At 37.7% G+C, this 19,985-nt stretch overlaps 1 protein-coding gene across 1 annotated transcript in view; it reads right to left on the reverse strand.

Moving 5' to 3' along the window:
- ADAMTS12 (ADAM metallopeptidase with thrombospondin type 1 motif 12) overlaps positions 1-19,985 on the reverse strand; it is a 563,652-nt gene that overhangs the window by 378,933 nt on the left and 164,734 nt on the right. Inside the window, exon 3 of the mRNA XM_003340624.4 lies at positions 8,193-8,367. Within this exon, the coding sequence (XP_003340672.2) occupies positions 8,193-8,367 (175 nt within the window). The remainder of the gene's footprint in view (positions 1-8,192; positions 8,368-19,985) is intronic.

Below are 19,985 nucleotides of genomic sequence, written 5' to 3' on the forward strand. Positions count from 1 at the left end.
TTTAACACTTACCTTCATGGCCACTCTTTGCATCTCAATTGTCTCATATGTAAAACTGGGGATAATAATTCTTGTATTAAACCTCCTGCACAGGGCTGCTATGGAGAAAGTCCTAGGCAAGCTTTAGAGTGCTGTCTATTTGTCTCTCTAGCCAGTCATTTTGCTATTTGTGTGATAGAATTTATATGCCCAATGTGATAAGTATGGACCTATTTCTTTGAACTTTAGCTAGTGAGACAGATAGAGGGCCATACATCAGAACTGCTTTTATCTCTCATTAGGAGAAAGAAGATAGAATTCATCACATAGTCAAGCCCTCCAGTTCATCAACTGCTTTAAAACTCCCTTACTCATTATTCCTTTAATTTCCAATTCAACCTAGAAGTCCATTCTTAATTTCATCATCAGCCTCAGGACCACCCAGACTCAGAGACCAGCTCTGGTTCTGGGCAGGAAACATCAAGGAGGCCCAGTCTTGGGTGGTGATGAGGATGCCTCCCACCCCCTCTGAAAGAAATCAAAACCACTGTCTATTTCTTGGCTATCTGTTGCTAAGATTAGATAAAAGAGATTTATGTGTGTACAAACAGAGGCCAACAGCACTTGTGTGACACTAATAACTGACATAGAATCAATATGAAAATCTAAGCTAATATTTACAAAGCACCTTCTAGTTGCCTTATGACTGGAACCCAAGGAGATACAAAATTTAGATGACACAATCTCTGCCTTCAAGGCACTAACAAATAAAATAGGAAACTAAGAGACTCATACAGATATACAGATTCTTAATATTCCAAGAGTTAAGGGTAAAGTCTATGTGTAAGAATGTGGTAGACAAGATTCTAGTTAAGGTACAACTCAGATTCAATGATCTCTGAAGCTCCTTCCAAATCTGAGATAATGTGAGGGTCCAAGATAAAAATCATGCAACTTAAGGAGATTCTACCTCCTCAGTCTTATCAGTCTAGGTCTAAGGTACCAGGCTGTGCCCTCATTCCCCACATGACCAACCTCTCCAACCTTCATAACTAATGCCTCCTGGGACCTTTCTAGCTATCATCCTGTCCTGTTTAGAAAAACTCCTGGTCTAAAAGCTCCTTTAAATTGTCTTATTGCTACAGAGGCCGCATCAAGGAGGATACACCTCTTCTGTTTGAAGTTGTATGGGAGCAAAGAAGATGACCTTTAACTTTTTAAAATGAAGAATTTTGTGATTATTTTTTTTGTAGATTGATCACTCTCCATTTTCCATCCACCAATCAATTTGGTCTTAATAAGGCAGGATTCTAGACGCAACCTAAGATTGTAAGGTCCAAAGTCATCAGAAATAAAGAGTTCTCATTAACTGAATAAATACATTTTAGATCAAAGTAATGAGGTTCCCTACAAAAAAATTCCAAAATGTCTTTGAAAAGCCAGCACAAAAGATTGCAAAATTATACTGTAACAAGTTTTATAAAACTCTGGCTACAAAGTAGGGATAGGAGATAGTCAAAGTGGGAAGAATAATGGCCCTTGCCAAAGAACACCTCATTCCTGGCCATTTTCTCCAGCCCTTTAAAATATAAAGCAATTAAGGTATAGATAAGTGAGCCAAAGGGAAGAAAGAAATAGACATGCATTTTTCTATCAGCCTATGTGAACATTCAAGATCTTTTTCACAGCAGGAATCTTTATGAATTGAAATTCCAACGGATACAGAAAAACATCTTTCCAGTAATTTGATCTATCTGTTTGTTATATAACCACAGCAATTCAATCCCCTCAACGTGAAATGGATGAAGCACAAAGTATATTTAAATTCTGGTTAATGACCCTGTTCCCTTCATTTAATTCCCCAGTTCTTCAATTGACAGAGCATGTGAGAACACATTTACTTAGCTAAAAGTGAATTATTGGGATGCACTGAGATTGGATTAAAATCTTAATACCATTTTTGTCTTCAAATAAACTCAGGTACAGGGTTCATGCTTGCTTCCAACTTGCATTTATTGCCATACAGAGGAAAAAAAGTATTGTAGATCAAAGAGCTATCGCTAAGAGACTGAGTCCAAACACATTATTTTCAAGATGAGGAAACGGAGGCCCCAGAAGGACTAAGCAACTTGCTCAAGACCATACAACTAGTAGGAAGCATTCAAGTGGGATTTCTTCCAAAAAAGTAGGTGATAGCAAACACTTATGTCTTTGTAGCAGCCAGAAACAGGGGTATTTATTTTCTCCTCTTGGTCTATATTAGGGAGCTCAAAATAATACAGTCCACTTTTTTCTTCTTAATCTATTCTCAACCCAGCTCCTTGTTTGCCTGTAATGAATGCTTGTTCTATGGGTCACAAATATACTAAGTCAGTGGGCTATTTACTAAAAGAAACTCGAAGCAAGGGAAAGATCACTGTGGATAAGGATTATTGAAGGAAGTCTTCATATAAGTGAACCTTGAGCAATTGTAAAATATGGATTATCTGACCTATATCACAGGTTGGGGATAGGTGGTGTTACTGTCTAGGGAAAGAGAGGTGGGAATGAGAATAGAATGCGATAATAATAGACAATAGGATATGATAATGTCACACTTTAAGGTTTATGAAACACTTTATAGGTACTATTTCATTTGATTCTCACAACTCTGGGGGTACGAGCTGTTATTATCCCCATCTTACAGATGAGGAAACTAAATCTAAAAGGTTAAATGACTTACCCAGGATAACACAGCTAATAAAGGTCTGAGGAAGAATATGAACTGAGGTTTTCCTGACTTTAAATCTCATGTTCTAACTACCACTCTATTTCTATCTACCCGACACTTTGCTGATTCCTGAAAATTCCTACCTAACTAACATTTATTGTTTTTTTTAAATTCGGTTCCAAATCAACACATTCTAGTTTGCACTGCTTTGATATCTTTTTTTTTCCTCCCCTAAAGATGTATTTCCTGTTACTCTAATGAGAAAAAGATGCGAATATCAGCAGGCGGTTTGTAAAATTTTGAAATGATGTCTTTTAAATGAGCTTAGGAGCCATGGAAGATGAGGAAAAAAATGTGTTGTTTTATGGCTCATTATAGTGTACTCCTGGGTAAAACATAAAACTGGATAGACTTTCAAATATATAAAAATACCTTAGAACTTAAGAGTGTCTTCCTTCAATTGTGACCTAGTCACTATTAAGAGGATTCGGAAGGGGTTTGGGGTGAGGCTACAAGAGAGACCCTTTGTAATGAAGTCAAAGGAAAAAATGTGTCTAAAACCTAAGGAAAGATACATTATCTCAATCTATATTTGTTGAGTCTCAAATCTGAAAAAAAAATTGCAGTGGTGACTTTGGGCAAGTTTGTTAGGATATATCACTTGTTTCATGGTTTATGTACTGGTGGAGGCAACTAGATACTTAAGTGGATAGAGTGCTGGGCCTTGAGTCAGGAAGACCTGAGATCAAATCTAACCTCAGACACTTACTAACTATGTGAGCATGGGCAAATCATTTAATTTCTATATGACTTAATCCACTGGAGGAGGAACTGGCAAACCACTCCAGTATCTCTACCAAGAAAACCCCATGGATAGCACTCATATGCTATGGTGGGAGGAGTCACAAAGACTTGGAAACAACTGAAATTATAAACAATAACAAGTGTACAGTTAATATTAACTAGAACCAAATCATGATACAGTGTTCTACTTACAAATGTGGAAAGGACATTAACAGTATCAGCTGTAAAAATAGAGATTTGAACCCCAGACTTCAATCCTCAGAAGTCCTTGGCACTTCCCAGAATGCCCTATAATCTTACCTGAGTCCTCACCTGAGTGCAAGATCAGCATTTGTATTTAAACTGACTGTAACACCTACTTTGGGGCTCTCTGTTTCCCCTTCTAAGCAGACGCATCTCTCAAGATGTAGTAAGTGAAATTGAATGGGCTTACCAGCCCTAGGCTTTTTTCTATTTTTGTATTTCTTCATCCTTGATTTCTAATATTCTTTAATAAACCTCTAAAAACATAATACTTTTAGTAGAGAAACTAATTTAACTGTTACACAGCACAGGTTCACAATTATTGAGTCCAATTTTCTCACTGTCTAATGCACTTTCTATACCATTGATTAGGTCATTCTGATCTGAAAGATGCCTGTTACACTAAGGTGGTCATTTCATAGTCCAAAATGAATTGGACATTAGGACTAGTTAGTTGATTCAGTCAGATTAGAAGTACTCATTCAAAATATCTATTGGAATGCTTATTAGCTGGTCATTCAAATATTTACAAAATACAGCTTGAGTTGTACATTCACCAGATTTGCCCTTCCAGTGAACAGAGCTTCTACTCTGGAATGAATACCAAATGCAGCCATTTCTTACTCAGTTGGCTCTGCTCTTTGGCTCTTTGAAAGACTCACCAGTTATATAAGACCTGGTGCTGTGACTGGAGGGGTACCAAGAGGAATAAGGCCAAAAGTGTTGTGAGGCTCAAATGCAATAGAGAGTATAATTCATTTCAGTCATTGCTCACTCTTCATGGCCCCATTTGGGGTTTTCTTGGCAGAGATACTGTAGTTGTTCACTATTTCCTTCTCTAGCTCATTTTACAGATGAAGAAACAGAGGCAAACATTGACTTGCTCAGGGTCACATACCCAGTCACTGTCTGAGACTAAATATTAGAAAAGTTCAGAGGAAATGAATAAGCATTTGCATAAGACCTGCTGTGTTCCAGGTATTAGGCTAAATGCTTTTTTACAAATATTATTTCATTTGATCCTTACAACAATTCAGCAAAGTAGGTGTAGGATCCTTTTTTCATAGTTGAGGAAACTGAGGCAAACAGACATCAAGTTCCTTGCCTAGAGTCCCACAGAATTTCTAAGGTCAGGGTTGAGTTCAGTTCCTGGCTCCAGACCCAGCACTCCATCCACTCGGCCGCTATTTTGATAACTACATTGGGAAAATTTAACTTGATAATTTTCTAATATTACATAGTGCTAGAATAAGTGTGGTCTAACTGTATTTTGTCCTGATTCCCCCAGAACCTCACCCCTATCCCCAGGAAGTATAGTTTATATGTATAATATATATGCATGTATAATAATAATATATTAATATAATTAATATAATTCATGCCTGTTTGCTGCCTAGTTAATTGACACTTCTTAGCTCATCATTGAAGTGCTTTCTTTCATGAAGGGGAATAAACAACTGCCTCTTTTTACTCCTAAAAATATACCAGTATAAGGTAATGATAACAGGAAGGAAGAGTATAAAGGGGAACAAAGAAGCCACTTACAAACTGCCTCAAATTACCTGAAGTCACATCCTGAAACTATGTGCTAAATTAGGGGAAACCAGTGAGGCCCCTGGATAGGGTCCCTCATTCCCACCAAATTGATTATCACAGAGTCTTTGAGTTCCACATTCTTGGTTTATTTAGATACTACAAATGTGTAAAATAGATCCAAGCATAATTACAACACTAGAACTTTAAACTCTTAAGGATTGTTGAGAACAAAGGATATGAACAAGTAGTTATCAAAAGAAGAAATTAAAGCTATCTTTAGCCATATTAAAATGCTCTAATCCACTATTAATTAGAGAAATGAAAATTAAAACAATTCTGAGATACCACCTCATGTCTATCAGAAATGAAGAATGCTGCTGAAAATGAGAAAAAAAATGGGTAAATTGATGGTAGAGTTGTGAACTATTCCAACCATTGGGCATGGGAAATATGCCCAAAGGGCTATCAAACTGTGCATACTCTGACTCAAAAGGACCAGTTGGTCTGTACCCCAAAGTGATCAAAGAAAAAGGAAAAAGACCCAGATGTACAAAAATATTTACAGTAGCTCTTTTTGTGGTGGCAGAGAATTGGAAATCAAGGGAAGAGTTATCAATGGGGAATTGACTGAACAAGTTATGGCATATGATTGTAATGGAGAACTCCCATGCTATAAGAAATGATGAGGGCAGGGGGCGGAGTCAAGATGGCGGCTTAGCAAGCAGCAAAAGTTCAGACCTCGTGGAAGACCCTTCCTTACCGATATAGACTGAATGCTCCTAGGGCACTGAAATCCAAGCTGAACACCAGGACAGAAGCGGGGAACCCTCCTTCTGGACTCAAATCAAAAGGTATGCCCCCCAAAAGCTGGAATCCTAGAATACTCAGGGCTAAGGGGAAGGCAGAGGGAAGGTCCCAGGACCCCTCCCCCACAACCCAGAGGGCTGAGCCCCCAGCAGCAGCGGGAACCTCTGAGTGGGCAAAGGTGCTGGTTTGCAGGGTCTACCTTGTGAGCAGCAGGGCGCCGGGCTCAGAGAATCCAGCTTGGACAGCGGGGAGGAAGCCAGGGAGAGACAGTGCAGTGGCTGGGTCCCTCCATCAGGCTCCAGCCTCACCTTTGCCTTGGGGCACAACCAGATCAATCCAGTTGAACCTAATTCAATCAGAACTCCTCAGAGTTTAGGGAGGCAGGCAAAGGCACTTGCAAACAGTGGAGAAGCAGCTGGAGAGAACTGGAGAGAGCCTGGGCGGCCCAGCCTTCCTGGAGTCTTCAAAGCCTCAGAGCTTCATACCCCATACAGCCCAACCCACTTGAACTCAATCCAATCAAAAGCCTCCAGAGGACAGGGAAGCTAACATTCCTCCCTTAGAGACTGTACCAAGAGATCTGACAAAGCTCCAAGAGGGGAGACCGACAGCCCCAAAACCAAAACAAAATGAGAGGAGCAAGAGCACAGCCAAATACAGGGAGCAAAGAAGGGATAAACTCGAGCAAACAACAGAAAAAGAAGAAAGAAATTACAATAGACAGCTTCTGCACAGGTAATGAGCAAAGAGTGAATGAAACAGAGGGGGAGGGATTGGCAAAGGAAAAATTAGAAATCCCAGCGAATTGGATACAGGCTTTGGAAGAACTCAAAATGCAATTCAAAACACAATTAAGAGAAGCTGAAGACAATTGGGAAAAGAACTTAAAAACTAAGATAAGTCATCTAGAAACAAAAATAGTGTCTTGAAAGCCAAAATCAACCAGCTGGTAAATGAGGCAAAGGAGATGAAAGATGAGGCAAAGCAGATGAAAGATGAGGTGAAGAAGATGAAAGATGACCTCCAAAGAAAATCTGACCAAAAGGAAAAGGACGACCAAAAAACTAAGGATGAAATCCAGTCTTTAAGAACCAGAATACAACAATTAGAATCGAGCGACTTCACAAGGCAGCAGGACTTTATAAAACAAAAAAAGAAATGATGAGGGCAGTATTTTAAAGAAAAAAACAATATGAATTGATGCAAAAAGAAGTGAGAAAGAGCAGGAGATCAGTGTGCACAGTAATAATGTTGTAAGATGATTAACAGTGATAGATTTGCTTAATGTGGTCATACAATAAACCAAGATAATCCTGATGAAGGATTGATGTACCAATGAAGAAAAAATGCTAGTCACCACCAGAGAGAGAACTGATGAATCTGAGTGCAAATTGAAGTATAATTTTCTTGCTTTATTTATTTTTTGCTTTTTTGTGATAAAGCTAACACGGAAATATATCATCATGGTTTCACATGTATAATTAATATCATTTTCTTGTATTCACAGTGGATGGGGGAGAAGTGTCAGGGAGGTGGAGAATTTGAAACTCAAAATTCAAAAAGAATATGAAAAATAACATTTAAAATACTACTGAAGACACCATTTTCTGCAATGAATTTTTGATTATGTGGGTTATATCAATTGGTATTTACCATATTAAGAATTAAAACATATTAATATTATGGTAAAATAGATTTGACCACATAGACTCCCTAAAAAGGTTGTAGAAATCCCCAGGAATTCCCAGATCATACTTTGAGAGTCACTACTCTAGTTGTTACTCTATATAAATGTGAAAAGCTATCTGATAATATAAAAGCCAAATGTTTTGAATTTATTGCATTAATAATCATTATATTTTTTATTCTTAATATCCAGCTCTTGAAATATTTCTCTATTTCTCTAAAAAATTAATTTACTATTTTGATCAAGAGGAAAACAAGGAAAATTGACAGAAGTCAATTTTCTTGAATGAAGAGGAGTCAACACAAATAGGGTTGTACAAAAAAGGGCATTTTGGAAGAAAGACCTTCATAATCTAAAAACCCTACCATCAGTATCACATTTCCCAACTACTCCTCTCAAATGTTAGGGGGAAAAAGGTCTCCATACCATTTAATCCACAAGCAGGTTCTTTTTGTTCTGGAAATCCCCATCTTTTTCTGAGAGAATCTTGGTGTACTTGTCTCTTGTAAATGATGTGTGGGTGGTGCTTTCCTTCATCCAATGGATGCATTTTAACAGGTTCAATAAAATAGTCTCCATGTGGCAGGTGGAAAAATCCAGTCTGAAAATATATTCAACAAAAGAACTTATTTGGATCAACTCCTTGCAAGTGAAAGGAAAACTAAGAGAAAACAAAATTCTGTAGATATTGCTGCTTTCTGAAGGCTAGCATTTCTGTAATTCCCTATTCAGTTCCATCCATACATTTCCTCCTTTATAAGCATTTAAAGAGATGTCCAAAATCAATACCAATCACCAAGTAGGATCCCTTGGTACTGAGTTCATGATTTGCAAGAATGACTTTAGTGACTTGAATAAGAATTAGAACCTGGTTCTTCTGACCTTCAAATTCAGTGCTCTGTTCATTGTGCCATATACCATCCCTTATAATTTTTCTTCTCCCCACCCCCACCAAGAACCTGACTCTTCCATCTAGAAGAGAATACCTATCGGAAATAAACAATATGATGGATTGTATTTATGGACTCTCCTGCAATAAATCTAGTGCTTACATCCACACACACCACTGGGTTGGCAGTTCCAAAATACACGGTTTCTTTAATTTCAAACATTTAAAATCAAGACAGGAGTTGGACCTCTGAGACCAGTCCATGGATCCTGACCTGACCTCTCTAAATCTCAGGTTCTGCAACTGAAAAATGAAGATAAATGGCATTTATATTACATACCCAGTTCACAGTTTTATTATAAGGAAAGCACTTTGTAAACCTTAAAATGGTGGAGGAATAGGATTATTTTTTTCCACGCCAAGATCAGAGGATAGTTTCTAGAGTTTGTCAACCAAGTCTTCTTTGGGTTTCAAAAAAAACATGAGATATTTCTTTTGCATTTTAGTTACTTCATCTATCATGAGAAGAAACTCTAACATAACTTACAAAGTACTTTGAGTAGATTATCTCATTTGAACCATACCACAACACTGGAAGGATACTACAAGTAATTATTGTCCTTGCTTTATAGATGAGGAAACGAGGATGTAGCTGATCATGGTCACACTAGTGTTGAGGGAGAGATTTTAACCCTGATCTTCCTAATTCAAGAAGATGTAGTCTGTCCGGTATGTCATGCATCCTCTACCAAAGGCAAAAAATACATGATGATCTCCAAGATCCTTCCTGTTAGTTTATTGTAATTCTCAGAGTTGCACAGGGTTTTGTAGAATGATGAGTGACAGCAATCATTCAATGATAAGTTAATAAATGTGAAGTTGAAAGAAAGGGTCCTAGAAACAGTAGAACCTGAGGAAACCAATCCTAGAATAAATTCCCAAGAGATTTCATCCAAGAAAATCTATGGCCATCTGCTTTGCTATACAGAGAATATTCTGATACCCTGCATCATAGGTATAAAGATGATCCAAAACACCAATGAGTTATAAGGAATAATAAAGCCCATGAAAAAAGAGGATTCATATTGCCAGGGATAATTTAATTTGGCATCTAACAACAACTTAAGAGAACCCCTCTTGAAAATTTTTCTTACTTTGTTTTTGGTCCTCATATGTGTTTCAATCATTGGGGAATTCCCAGTACAGAAACTTCTTCCACAATGCAAAAGAATAAAAAAAAGTTTGTTACATTGTCTAAGTGGTTTAGTCTTAGAGGGTTGCCTGGGACACCAAAACTTAGCTAACTTGCTAATGACTGAATAGGAATTGTAATTTGAATCCAGATTTCCTTAACTCCAAAGTCAATCCTCTACACCAAACTACTTATCTAGGTAGGCACACTTAGTTTTTGGATGTCTATTCTTTTGCTTGAAATTTTCCTTGTGCCATTTTCCAGAATGAATCCTAGATATTCCACTTTGGGTCTGACCCATTGCAGCTTGATTTTTGATACCTTATGATACCCTCTTGCAATCTCCCTTCCTCCCCTCTTCTTCCCTTCAGTTTCCCCTCCCTATTCTTCTTCAGCCTCCTTCTAAATCACTTAGAGTGATCTATGTTGTTTCAGAGGAAATATTCTTTCCTTTATCTCAAGTAAGGATTTATTGGGGAAAACAGGAAATATAAAGGATGAAGGTAAGAGGGGTGGGATTTTCCTATTATCTACAATGAGTCTTAAGTTGGAGGATGTTGAGAAATGGCAATTCAATAGTTACCATGAAACAGAGCTAGTCAGAGAGAGATATTTGGATTATTGTCCTTCTTCTGCCTTCAAATCAGCCAGGCCACCTCCAACTTGATTATCCCAAGTCCCAGAGATAATCCAGCTTCTTCCTTCAAAGTCACCACCATCAGCCCAAAGCCCAGAGAAAACCAGTCACCATTGGCGTGGTTCCAAACTCCATTTCCTGGTAACATTCAAAATGGAATTTTCCTTTGATTGATAGCTGACCCATCTACAGCTTCTGTCCTTTGCATGCATTTTCTTATAATTTCTCTCTTCTCCATAATGCCCGCTCTTATACAATTCTATCAGCAGTATTTTTGAGTCCTGTAGGCATATTCTAGAAGTTGGTGATGCAATAAGAATGTCATCCACATAGTGGACTATCTTGCTGCGCTTAAATTTGATAGATTCAAAATCTCTTTTCAATAATTGACAAAATATTAATGCACTCTCTGAAAAACCTTGGTGGAGTCACTGCCAACAGTTCTGAGATCTTCCCCATTGTAATGCAAAAATCTTTTTACTTTCCTAATGAATGGGCATGCTAAGATAGGCATTTGACAAGTCGATAACCAAAATCCATCTAGCTGAGCTAGGTATTTCAGATATTATTGAGCTAGGAAATGGAGCCACTGTGTGGGTTTTTTTTTCACAAAATTATTTACTACCCTTAGATCTTGGATAAATCGCCAGGCTACTTTGCCTTCAGCATTTGGCTTCTGCTTCTTAATGGGCATAATGGGTGTGCTATATTCTGATATCACTGGTATTAATATTCCTTGCTCCAATAAGCTGTTGATTATTGGTGTGATCCCTTCCACAGCTTCCTTACTCAGTTTGTATTGAGAGACCCTAGGTGGAATGCCCTCTTCGATGAAGTAGATTTGATGATGCCCACATCATTGGGATTTTTTTGTCCATACCCTTCTGGTATGTCACTGGGGATTTCAAAGATCGACTTGTCCATATGGTGTTGTTCAGGGTTTTCTAATTGCCCAAAGAATAGAAGTAGATAGTGCTTCAATGATTGTTTGGAGAGATGTAGGTAGACTTTCCCTGATTGCTCACATAACTCTATAACCAGTTCTATACCTTGGTCACTGCCAAGATTCATAGCAACCCCACCTAACCCAAATTTCCAATCATCCTAACATAGAATGCTAGGGTGTAGAACCATAAAGAACCTGAACAATCATCTAATCTAAAGGTTTCAAAGGCTTCCCAAAACAGGTTACAATGTAATTGGAAAATATTTGATAAAATAAATAAAAATATAATAGAGCACAGATAATGTTAATATATAGTTTTCTTTCAATATGTAGCTCACAGGTATCCTTGTATAGGTTTTAGCATCCAACCATATCATTACAAATAAAGAAACTGATGCTTCAAGACTTTGTCATAAAAAGGAGCAGATGGTAGAGGTGGCATTCAAATTGTTGTTTCTTTACTCCAAATCCAGTGTTTCTTCCTGTTGTTGCCTTTAAGGACTGTCATTTTCTCTGCCCTAGCTTTCCCTTGAAGGCAAACCCTCTCATAAGATGAGCCAAGGAATTAAAACAACTGGAAACAAACTCTATAGCTCAGGGATTTGGTTCCACTTCTATGATAGGACATAAGCAAGGTTCAGAGAGAAAACTTGAAGACTAACACATTATCTCCTAGTAGGGACAGGGATTCTATAAATATTATATGATTTTATCAACTGAACATCACTTTCCTAATAAAGCAACTGAGGCAATTAAATAGGATATGGTGCCAAGACTGGAATCAAGGCGACCTGAGTCCAAATCTGGTCTGAGACACACTATGTGATCCTGGATAAGTCATTTAAGCCTTTTTGCCTCAGTTTCCTTATCTGTAAAATAAGCTGGAGAGGAAAATGGCAAACCATTCCAATATCTGCCAAGAAATCCCCAAATGGGATCACAGAAAGTCAGACACAACTCAAAGGACTCAATGACAACAACAACAAAGGGAGGCAACAGGAAAACATTCATACAACAATGAGGTTTTAATGGTGTTTCCTCAACTCCCAACTTTGGTTACAAGTTGTGCAGAGATAGATGGAGCTCTCACTGAGGATATCATTATCATATTTTATGCAGCAGAAATGGGAACACTTGGAAGATGCCACTGTTTTTCCAAATGTTCAGTTTCCATTTGTATTCTTCTGGGTTTCTGGGCTTGTTTCTATATTATTCCACCAGTAGAAGTAGGGGAAGACCAAATATTCAGCCTGAATATTCCCAAGGATTCCAACTTCAAACTTGACCCTCAGTTACAAAGTCATCTCCAGTCATTGGTAAACTTTCCATATGCCCAATTCAGCCTGAAGTATCAATAGGATGCCACAAGTATGGTCAAAATGGTGAACTTAGACCCACTGTGACAAAAGCATGGAAAGAAGATGAAGAGCAGAGGCACCTTGGTCCTGTTATGACATGAACCCCTTTGGCTGTTAGGCAAAGCCTACAGACCCTATTTCAGAATATTCATGTTTTTAAATGCATAAAATAAAATATAGAGAATTATAACAGAAAGCTGTTATACTAAAATATAATTATTAAAATCTATTTTAAAAGTTCACAGTAAGAATCACTGTGTTGTGGGGTTGCTGAGAAACCAAAGTTTTATAAGAGTCTGGATTTCTTCTACATTATCAGATTCACCCTCTTAAAAGCACCCAACAGTTTGCTTGAGTTTTTCAATGTAGATCATATAAACTTGCACAGCACACACATATATTCAGTTCCTCACACACAGCTGAGCACATCTGGCAAGCATGTGTGTTGTAGCATATAGTTTTCATCTCTTTTAATGCAGCAGAAGCCATACTATACTGAAAGGAAGGGTCTGAAGTTTGCTTTACAAAGGAAATGATTGTTCCTTAGTCTGGCCTCATCCCATCCTCTTCTTTCTTTCATTAGATGGAAAGCTCTTGGAATGCCAGTAACTGATACAGTAAATGATTATTCAAAGAATGTGTTCAATCAATCAAAAAGTATTCATACCACAAAGTACCTTCTGTAGGCTGGGCACTATACTAAGTATGGGAAGGACAAAAATCAAAAGGAAACAGTTTCTGCTCTCTATAAGCTTACTCTCTATGAGAAGATAATATGGATATCAAGAAGTACATTATATATATATATATATATGTGTGTGTATATATAAATATATAACATATAGATTTCATATATGTAATAAAAGAAAATTTGAAGTTAGGTATATCATGATAGGCCACACGAGTGGGTGAGTGACATCTGAGCCTAATTTTAAGGTCACCTGGGATTCTAAAAGGTGAAGACAAGGATGGAGTACAAGAATCCCTTCTACATCATGAATTTCCCCATCATGGTTTTGATGTATTGCAAGTCAGCAAAAGAATTAAATGGGAATTTGCAGTGAGTTTAATGGAAGCCACAGATAACATGTGAAGGCCAGTCAATGACCCAGAAAAAAGTTTAGAATCTATATAGCCTATGACCAGATACTTAAGCCAGATTTTACAGTAAAGAAGTGTAAACACATAATAAAAGAAAAGGAAACAATTTAGATGTCTTCTCTGGTATGAAAGGAGGGTGAAAAATATGCAGATTTTCCAGGTTGTGAGGGTACTATGTCCCTCACTCTTGGGGTGGGGGATTAACCTTACAAAGGCATGGATATAGGAAATGGAACTTTCAGTGTAAGGTCTACACAGAAGGGATGATTTGACCAGAAAGATAGTTTGAAAGGATCATAGATAGCATGCTTTCAGGCACTCAAAGGAATAATGTATGAGCATCTAGGTGGTGCAGTGGATAGAATGCTATGCCTAGAATCAGCAAGACTTGAATTCAAAACTATCTTCAGATATGTCATAGCTGTGTGACCCTGAGCAAGTTGCTCAGCTTTGTTTGCCTCAGTTTCCTCAATTATAAAATGAGCTGGAGATGGAAATGTCAAACCAATCCAGTATCTTTGCCAAGAAAACCTTAAATGCAGTCACAAAGAATGGGATGGTACTGAACAACAACGTAATAGTTTTGGAAGGAAGGTTAAATTCAAGTAGTAAAAGGTTTTAAAATCAAAACAGGTTTTTGTATTTTATTCTAGAGCTGGAGAGTATCATGTTGAAACTTGTGCTTTTGGCATAACACTTTGGAAACTATTGGGTGAAGCAGCATGTTCTAGTGCAAAACTCATTTCATTTGGAAGCAGAGGACAAGATTCAAATTCAGGTCTGATATTTTCTTCCTGCGTAATCCTGGATAAGTCACTTTGCTTCTCTAGATCTTCATCTTTGCACCTGTGAAATAGGGACTAAATGATCTCTGGGGTCTCTGGTAGATTTAAATAGGAGCCCATGAACTGTCTGTGGTGCTGAATACTCAAGCCAGCTAATGCCAGCAAGAGCTGATGGATCTATTACAGTTTATGAAGGGCTTTATGTTCTTTAACTTACTTAAAGCCTCAAAACACACCAAGGAGCTAGAGAAGGAAATGGCAAACGACTCTAGGATCTTTGCCAAGAAAACCCCAAATGAGATCACAAAGAATTGGACAGGACAGAGCAACAACAACCATCACAAATTATAAGACTAATTTCATGTTATGTTAGGAAGTACCATTCCTATCATAGCCCAGGAGGAATTCTAATGCCACTCTCTTCTTGTCCTTTCTTAATTAACTTCTCTTCAAATCAATTCAATCCAATTCAACAATTTATTATGTTTCCTACTATGTAAAAGCCCCTTTGCCATATGGTTAGTAAAAGCTCTTTAAAATAGATGATTTTTAAAAATTGTACCTGCATCTCACTTGTACCTAGTACCTAATAGCTCCTTTAAAAAGGGTTTATGAAATCTGTAGAATTGAAATTCTGGGCATTGAAGAATATGCAAAGATCATTAAGATCTCTATTTTTGATTGCCTAATTTCATTGTCCTTTGTCCTAACATCCTGACTCATTGAAGGAGAACCAAAAATCTTACTGCCCAATTCTTCAGGGGCTTGTCATCAGTTGCAACATGTGTTTGTAAGATGCATGCTAGGCAGGGTGGCTGGAAAAAGAGCTCTCCCTAAATAGAACTAGAAAGTTAACAAAATGTAACTATAATATACTCTTTTGCCTTCCTTTGCACTGGATTTCTTCTTCTTTTTTAACCCTTACCTTCTGTCTTAGAATAAATACTAAATATCAGTTCTAAGGCAGAATAGTGATAAGAGCTAGACCAGTGGTATTAAATGACTTGCCCAGAGTCATGCAATCAGGAAGTGGCTGAAACCATATTTGAACCCAGGATCTCCCATCTCCATATCTGTTGCTCTATCCACTGTGTTATCTAGCTGCTCCACATTAGATTTATTTATCCAATAGTGATCATTTGTTGGTGCTACCAATCCAACTAGGCATCTACATACCTCATACTCTCTTTCATGCCCCCTATAAAAACCCATTGTCTGATGGAAAGAATCTTTCTATGCTCATTTATACTAAGGTAAGCATGGTGATCAGCCTTACATGTTATTGACTCCTTCCTTACATAGCCATATTTTAATAAGAAATTTCACCTAAAGGAATGACCTCCCAAAAGTGAAATTTATGTGTGTCAATAACAACAAGAATAACTAGTATTATGTATAATTCAGATCAAATTGCTTATTGTTTACCATCTCCAAGAAGGGGGAGAGAAAACAGGGAGGGAGATAATCAGATCTTATTATTTTGGAAAATGTTTCTTGAAAATTATTATTGCATTTAATTGAGAAAAAATATCTTTGAACAAAACATGAAAATTTTCATTTAATTTTCAAAAGAATCGCTAATATTTTTATTGTACTTTAAAGTTTGCAAAGCACTTTACAAATATAATCTCATTTTAATCTTCACAACAACCTTTGGGAGCAAATGTTATTATTATCCCTATTTTATACATGAAGAAACTGAGGCAGACAGGTTAAGTAATTTGCACAGGGTCATAGGGCTACCAAGTGTCTTAGGCTAGATCTAAACTCAGGTCTTTCTGACTCCAGGACTGGCATTCTATTCATTGTACCACTTAGCTTCACACACATTGGGCTATGTGAAGACAGTCTCATTACCTTAAAATGGACTCTGATGGGGTATTGCACAGAAGTGAAGAGCATGACATAGTAGACTGTTCACTTCCTAAATGATCAAGTCATTTAACTTCTCTGAGGTTGTTTCCTTAATCTGAAAACTGAGGAGATTGAAGGAGAAAAATCTTCAAGGTTCTGCCATATCTGTATCCTCTAAATCTATATAGATTCAGGGGCAGCTAGGCAGCTAAGTGGATAGAGAGCCAGGCCTAGAGATGGGAGGTACTGGGTTCAAATATGGCCTCAGACATTTCCTAGCTGTATGACTCTGGGCAAGTTACTTGACCTCCACTGCCTAGCCTTTACTGCTTTTCTTGCTTAGTATTGAATGTAAGACAGAAAGTAAAGGATTTTAAGGGGGGGAAATCTATTTAGACTCCTCCTGGACAGATTCCTTGGAGTTTAGCCAGAGCTAAGTCAATTAATATTGGTTTTTGTTATTGTTGTTGAAAAGTTTAAAAGAGCTATTCAAAGACAAGATGGAAGGAGCATGCCCATCCAACACATTCTTAGCTTATGTGTTGCTCTAAAAAATAAGTCATACTGGCCTGAGATTAAGCTCTAATTCTCTATATATGAAAAAGGTTTCAAAGGGAAACTGAACATCATTTAAATACAGATTTGAGAAACTTTTTTTAAAGCGGTTTTCCTAAAGCCACTGAACTGGGGTTGAAATGCCATCCAGTCTGTGATTTCCTGCCTTCAGTCAAGAGTCATCAGTAGTCCTGGGAAGACAAAAGAGAATGAATGTTCTTTGGACAGTCAGAAAGAGATTCTGCTGCCTCCACTAGGAGTTCATCCCAATGTTCCAATTTGTGCTATCAAGAATTTTTTCCTTGGGAGTAAATCCCTCAGTCATAGCTTTAAACTGGTTACTACTATCCTTAGGTATTTGTATCTCCAGGACATAGCAGAGTGCCTGACATGAAAGAGGTCATTCAATAATAATTAATAGTTATTCATGGTAATAAAATTAACATTTTATTAACTGACTGTATGTTGTGATCTCCCTCAGAGGATTAGATTCCAACGTTCCATAGCAAAAGCCCAACAGAATGGAGAGAGCCCTTGATGAAGAGTTAGGAGCCTTGATCATGCCATGAACATACCCTGTGACCACACTTGAGTGTGTATCTCAGTTTCCTAAATTGTGAATGGCAGGGTTAGATGAGACAATTTCAAAAAGACCCTACCAGTTTAAAATTCTAGGATTCAAAGTTTTACAATGTGGGCTCCTAGAGAAACAAGAGTAATTTATATAAGTTTTGTTGTTCAGTTGCATCTGACTCTTCATGGCTCCATTTAGAGTTTTCTTGGTAAAGATACTAGAGTATTTTTTTAATCTCCTTCTCCAACTCATTTTACAGGCAAGGAAACTGAGGTAAACAAGGTTAAGTGATTTGCCCAGGGTCACATAGCTAGAGTCTGAGGCCAGATTTAAACTCTGATCTTCTGATTCCAGGCTTGGTACTCTAGTTATTGGGGTACTTAGTGTGAATAAGTAAATTGGAGAAAACCTGCAACAGAGCCAAAGGAGTAAGGTTTGCAGAAGCTGTGGATTGATACAAACTTGGAAAACTTAGTAAAAACCATGTGTGAAACGTTTTTGAAGAAGCAGGGTTTGGATCAGGTCAAAATGGGAAATGGCCAGGCAGACAATGGATCTAAAGATAAAGAAAAAAGCCTTTATCAGAGAAAACATTATGTACCAATATGTGCCCTGGGTATGCCTGATGGGAGACCTTTGGAGCATGTTCAGCATTTTCTAACGTGGAGGCTTTTATATGTGTTAACCAACAAGGGGAGGTAGCTTTACTGATCCGACTGCCTCAATCATTGGAACTGCCACCGGGGAACTGGCCACTTTTTTCCTACTGCTCTCTTTTCCACCAACTTTTTTATCTGCAGTCTTCAGAGAGGAAAGATCCTAGTTCCCTCACAGCACAGAAAACAGGAACTGAACTGATGAGCTCCTTGGGAATAGGAGTATTTCTTTCTGTTCTTAACTATTTCATTTTTCCTTAGTTTCAGGATCTAGAGGTGATCCCTAAAGAACCTGAACTTCCAGACAGTGTGATCTTGGAACCAGAATTGCAGGGAGGGATGCCAATCTGGCCTGCAAAGCCTGAGAAGCCTGGATGCCTAGTCCTTGAGCTTTAATTGGGGCTTGGACTTGAAACTAGGAATATGCTCCAAAGGAACAGATTTAAGCTATTAACTTAATCATTTTCCTGTCCCCAGAGGATGAATTGGTGCAGGGTGGGGAGAAGGATTTTGCCTATCAAGTTTTGGGGGAGTGCATTTATATATTTGTGATTATCTATTTTTAATGTTTTTATTTTATTTTTCCAATTATACATAAAAACAATTTTTAACATTACTTTAAACAAAATTTTAAGTTCCAAGTCCTCCCTCTTTCCTTTCTCCCTTCTTTGAGGTGAGGAATTTTATATAAATTATACATTTTCAAGCATGTAAAACATATTTCCATATTTGTCATGTTGTGAAAGAAAACAAAATAAAGTTTTCAAATATTCTTTACTCTACCGCAAATATGAGTAACATGGAAATAGGTTTTGAACAACAATACATATAAAACCCAGTGGAATGGCTTGTTAGCTCCAGGAGGGGGGGGGGAGGAAAAAAGGGAAGGGGGAATCATGAAAATTTTTCTAAATTAAAAAAAGGGAAAAATATTCTTCAATCTGAATTCAAACTCCATCAGTTCTTTTCTGATTATCTTCTAAAGCAAATATCATATTGTAAAATGGAATCCGATTATCAGTGGCTAAATAAACCTAGGGAAAAGGGGTTCCCCACCCTCTATACTTGAGAGAAGACCAATGGTAGGGCCTGGTCCCATTTACAGAACATCCAGATATCTCCAGTCTCCATAGAGGTGCCAGAGAAGCCTGAGGCAGAAATGAAATATTACTTTCCGTGGCCTTTCATGGTATGTGGGTCATTGCTAAGAACATGCAAAATATATAAAAAGTAAATCAGTTAAATTTTTCAAGGGGGGGTACTAGCTTCAGGGGGTAATCACAAGAGACTCATTTGGAAAATAGCATTTGAGTTTTGAAAGTATTCTTAGTGTCAGTAAAGGTAAGAATGGGCTTCATTCCAGGCCTTGGGGTTAGTCTTTTCAGTAGGCAGAGGGATAAAAGTCAAGAAGGCTGGAGGTGCTAAGTACATCTCTGTGGACTGACACAGATCAACCCCGGGGAGAGACCCCTCCAATATTTTCCTGCTACTCTACCACCTCAGTTCTGCCTTCAGAGTGATATTCTTAATGCACAGGTCTGATCACGTCTGTAGTTCTTCAGTTGTTTCAGTAGTGTCCAATTCTTGGTGGTTCTATTTTGGCTTTTCTTCACAAAGATATTGGAGTGGTTTGCCATTTCCTTTGCTAACTTTATTTTACAGATGAAGGTTC

Source organism: Monodelphis domestica, chromosome 3, assembly GCF_027887165.1.
Source record: "Monodelphis domestica isolate mMonDom1 chromosome 3, mMonDom1.pri, whole genome shotgun sequence".
Classification (NCBI taxonomy): Eukaryota; Metazoa; Chordata; class Mammalia; order Didelphimorphia; family Didelphidae; genus Monodelphis; species Monodelphis domestica.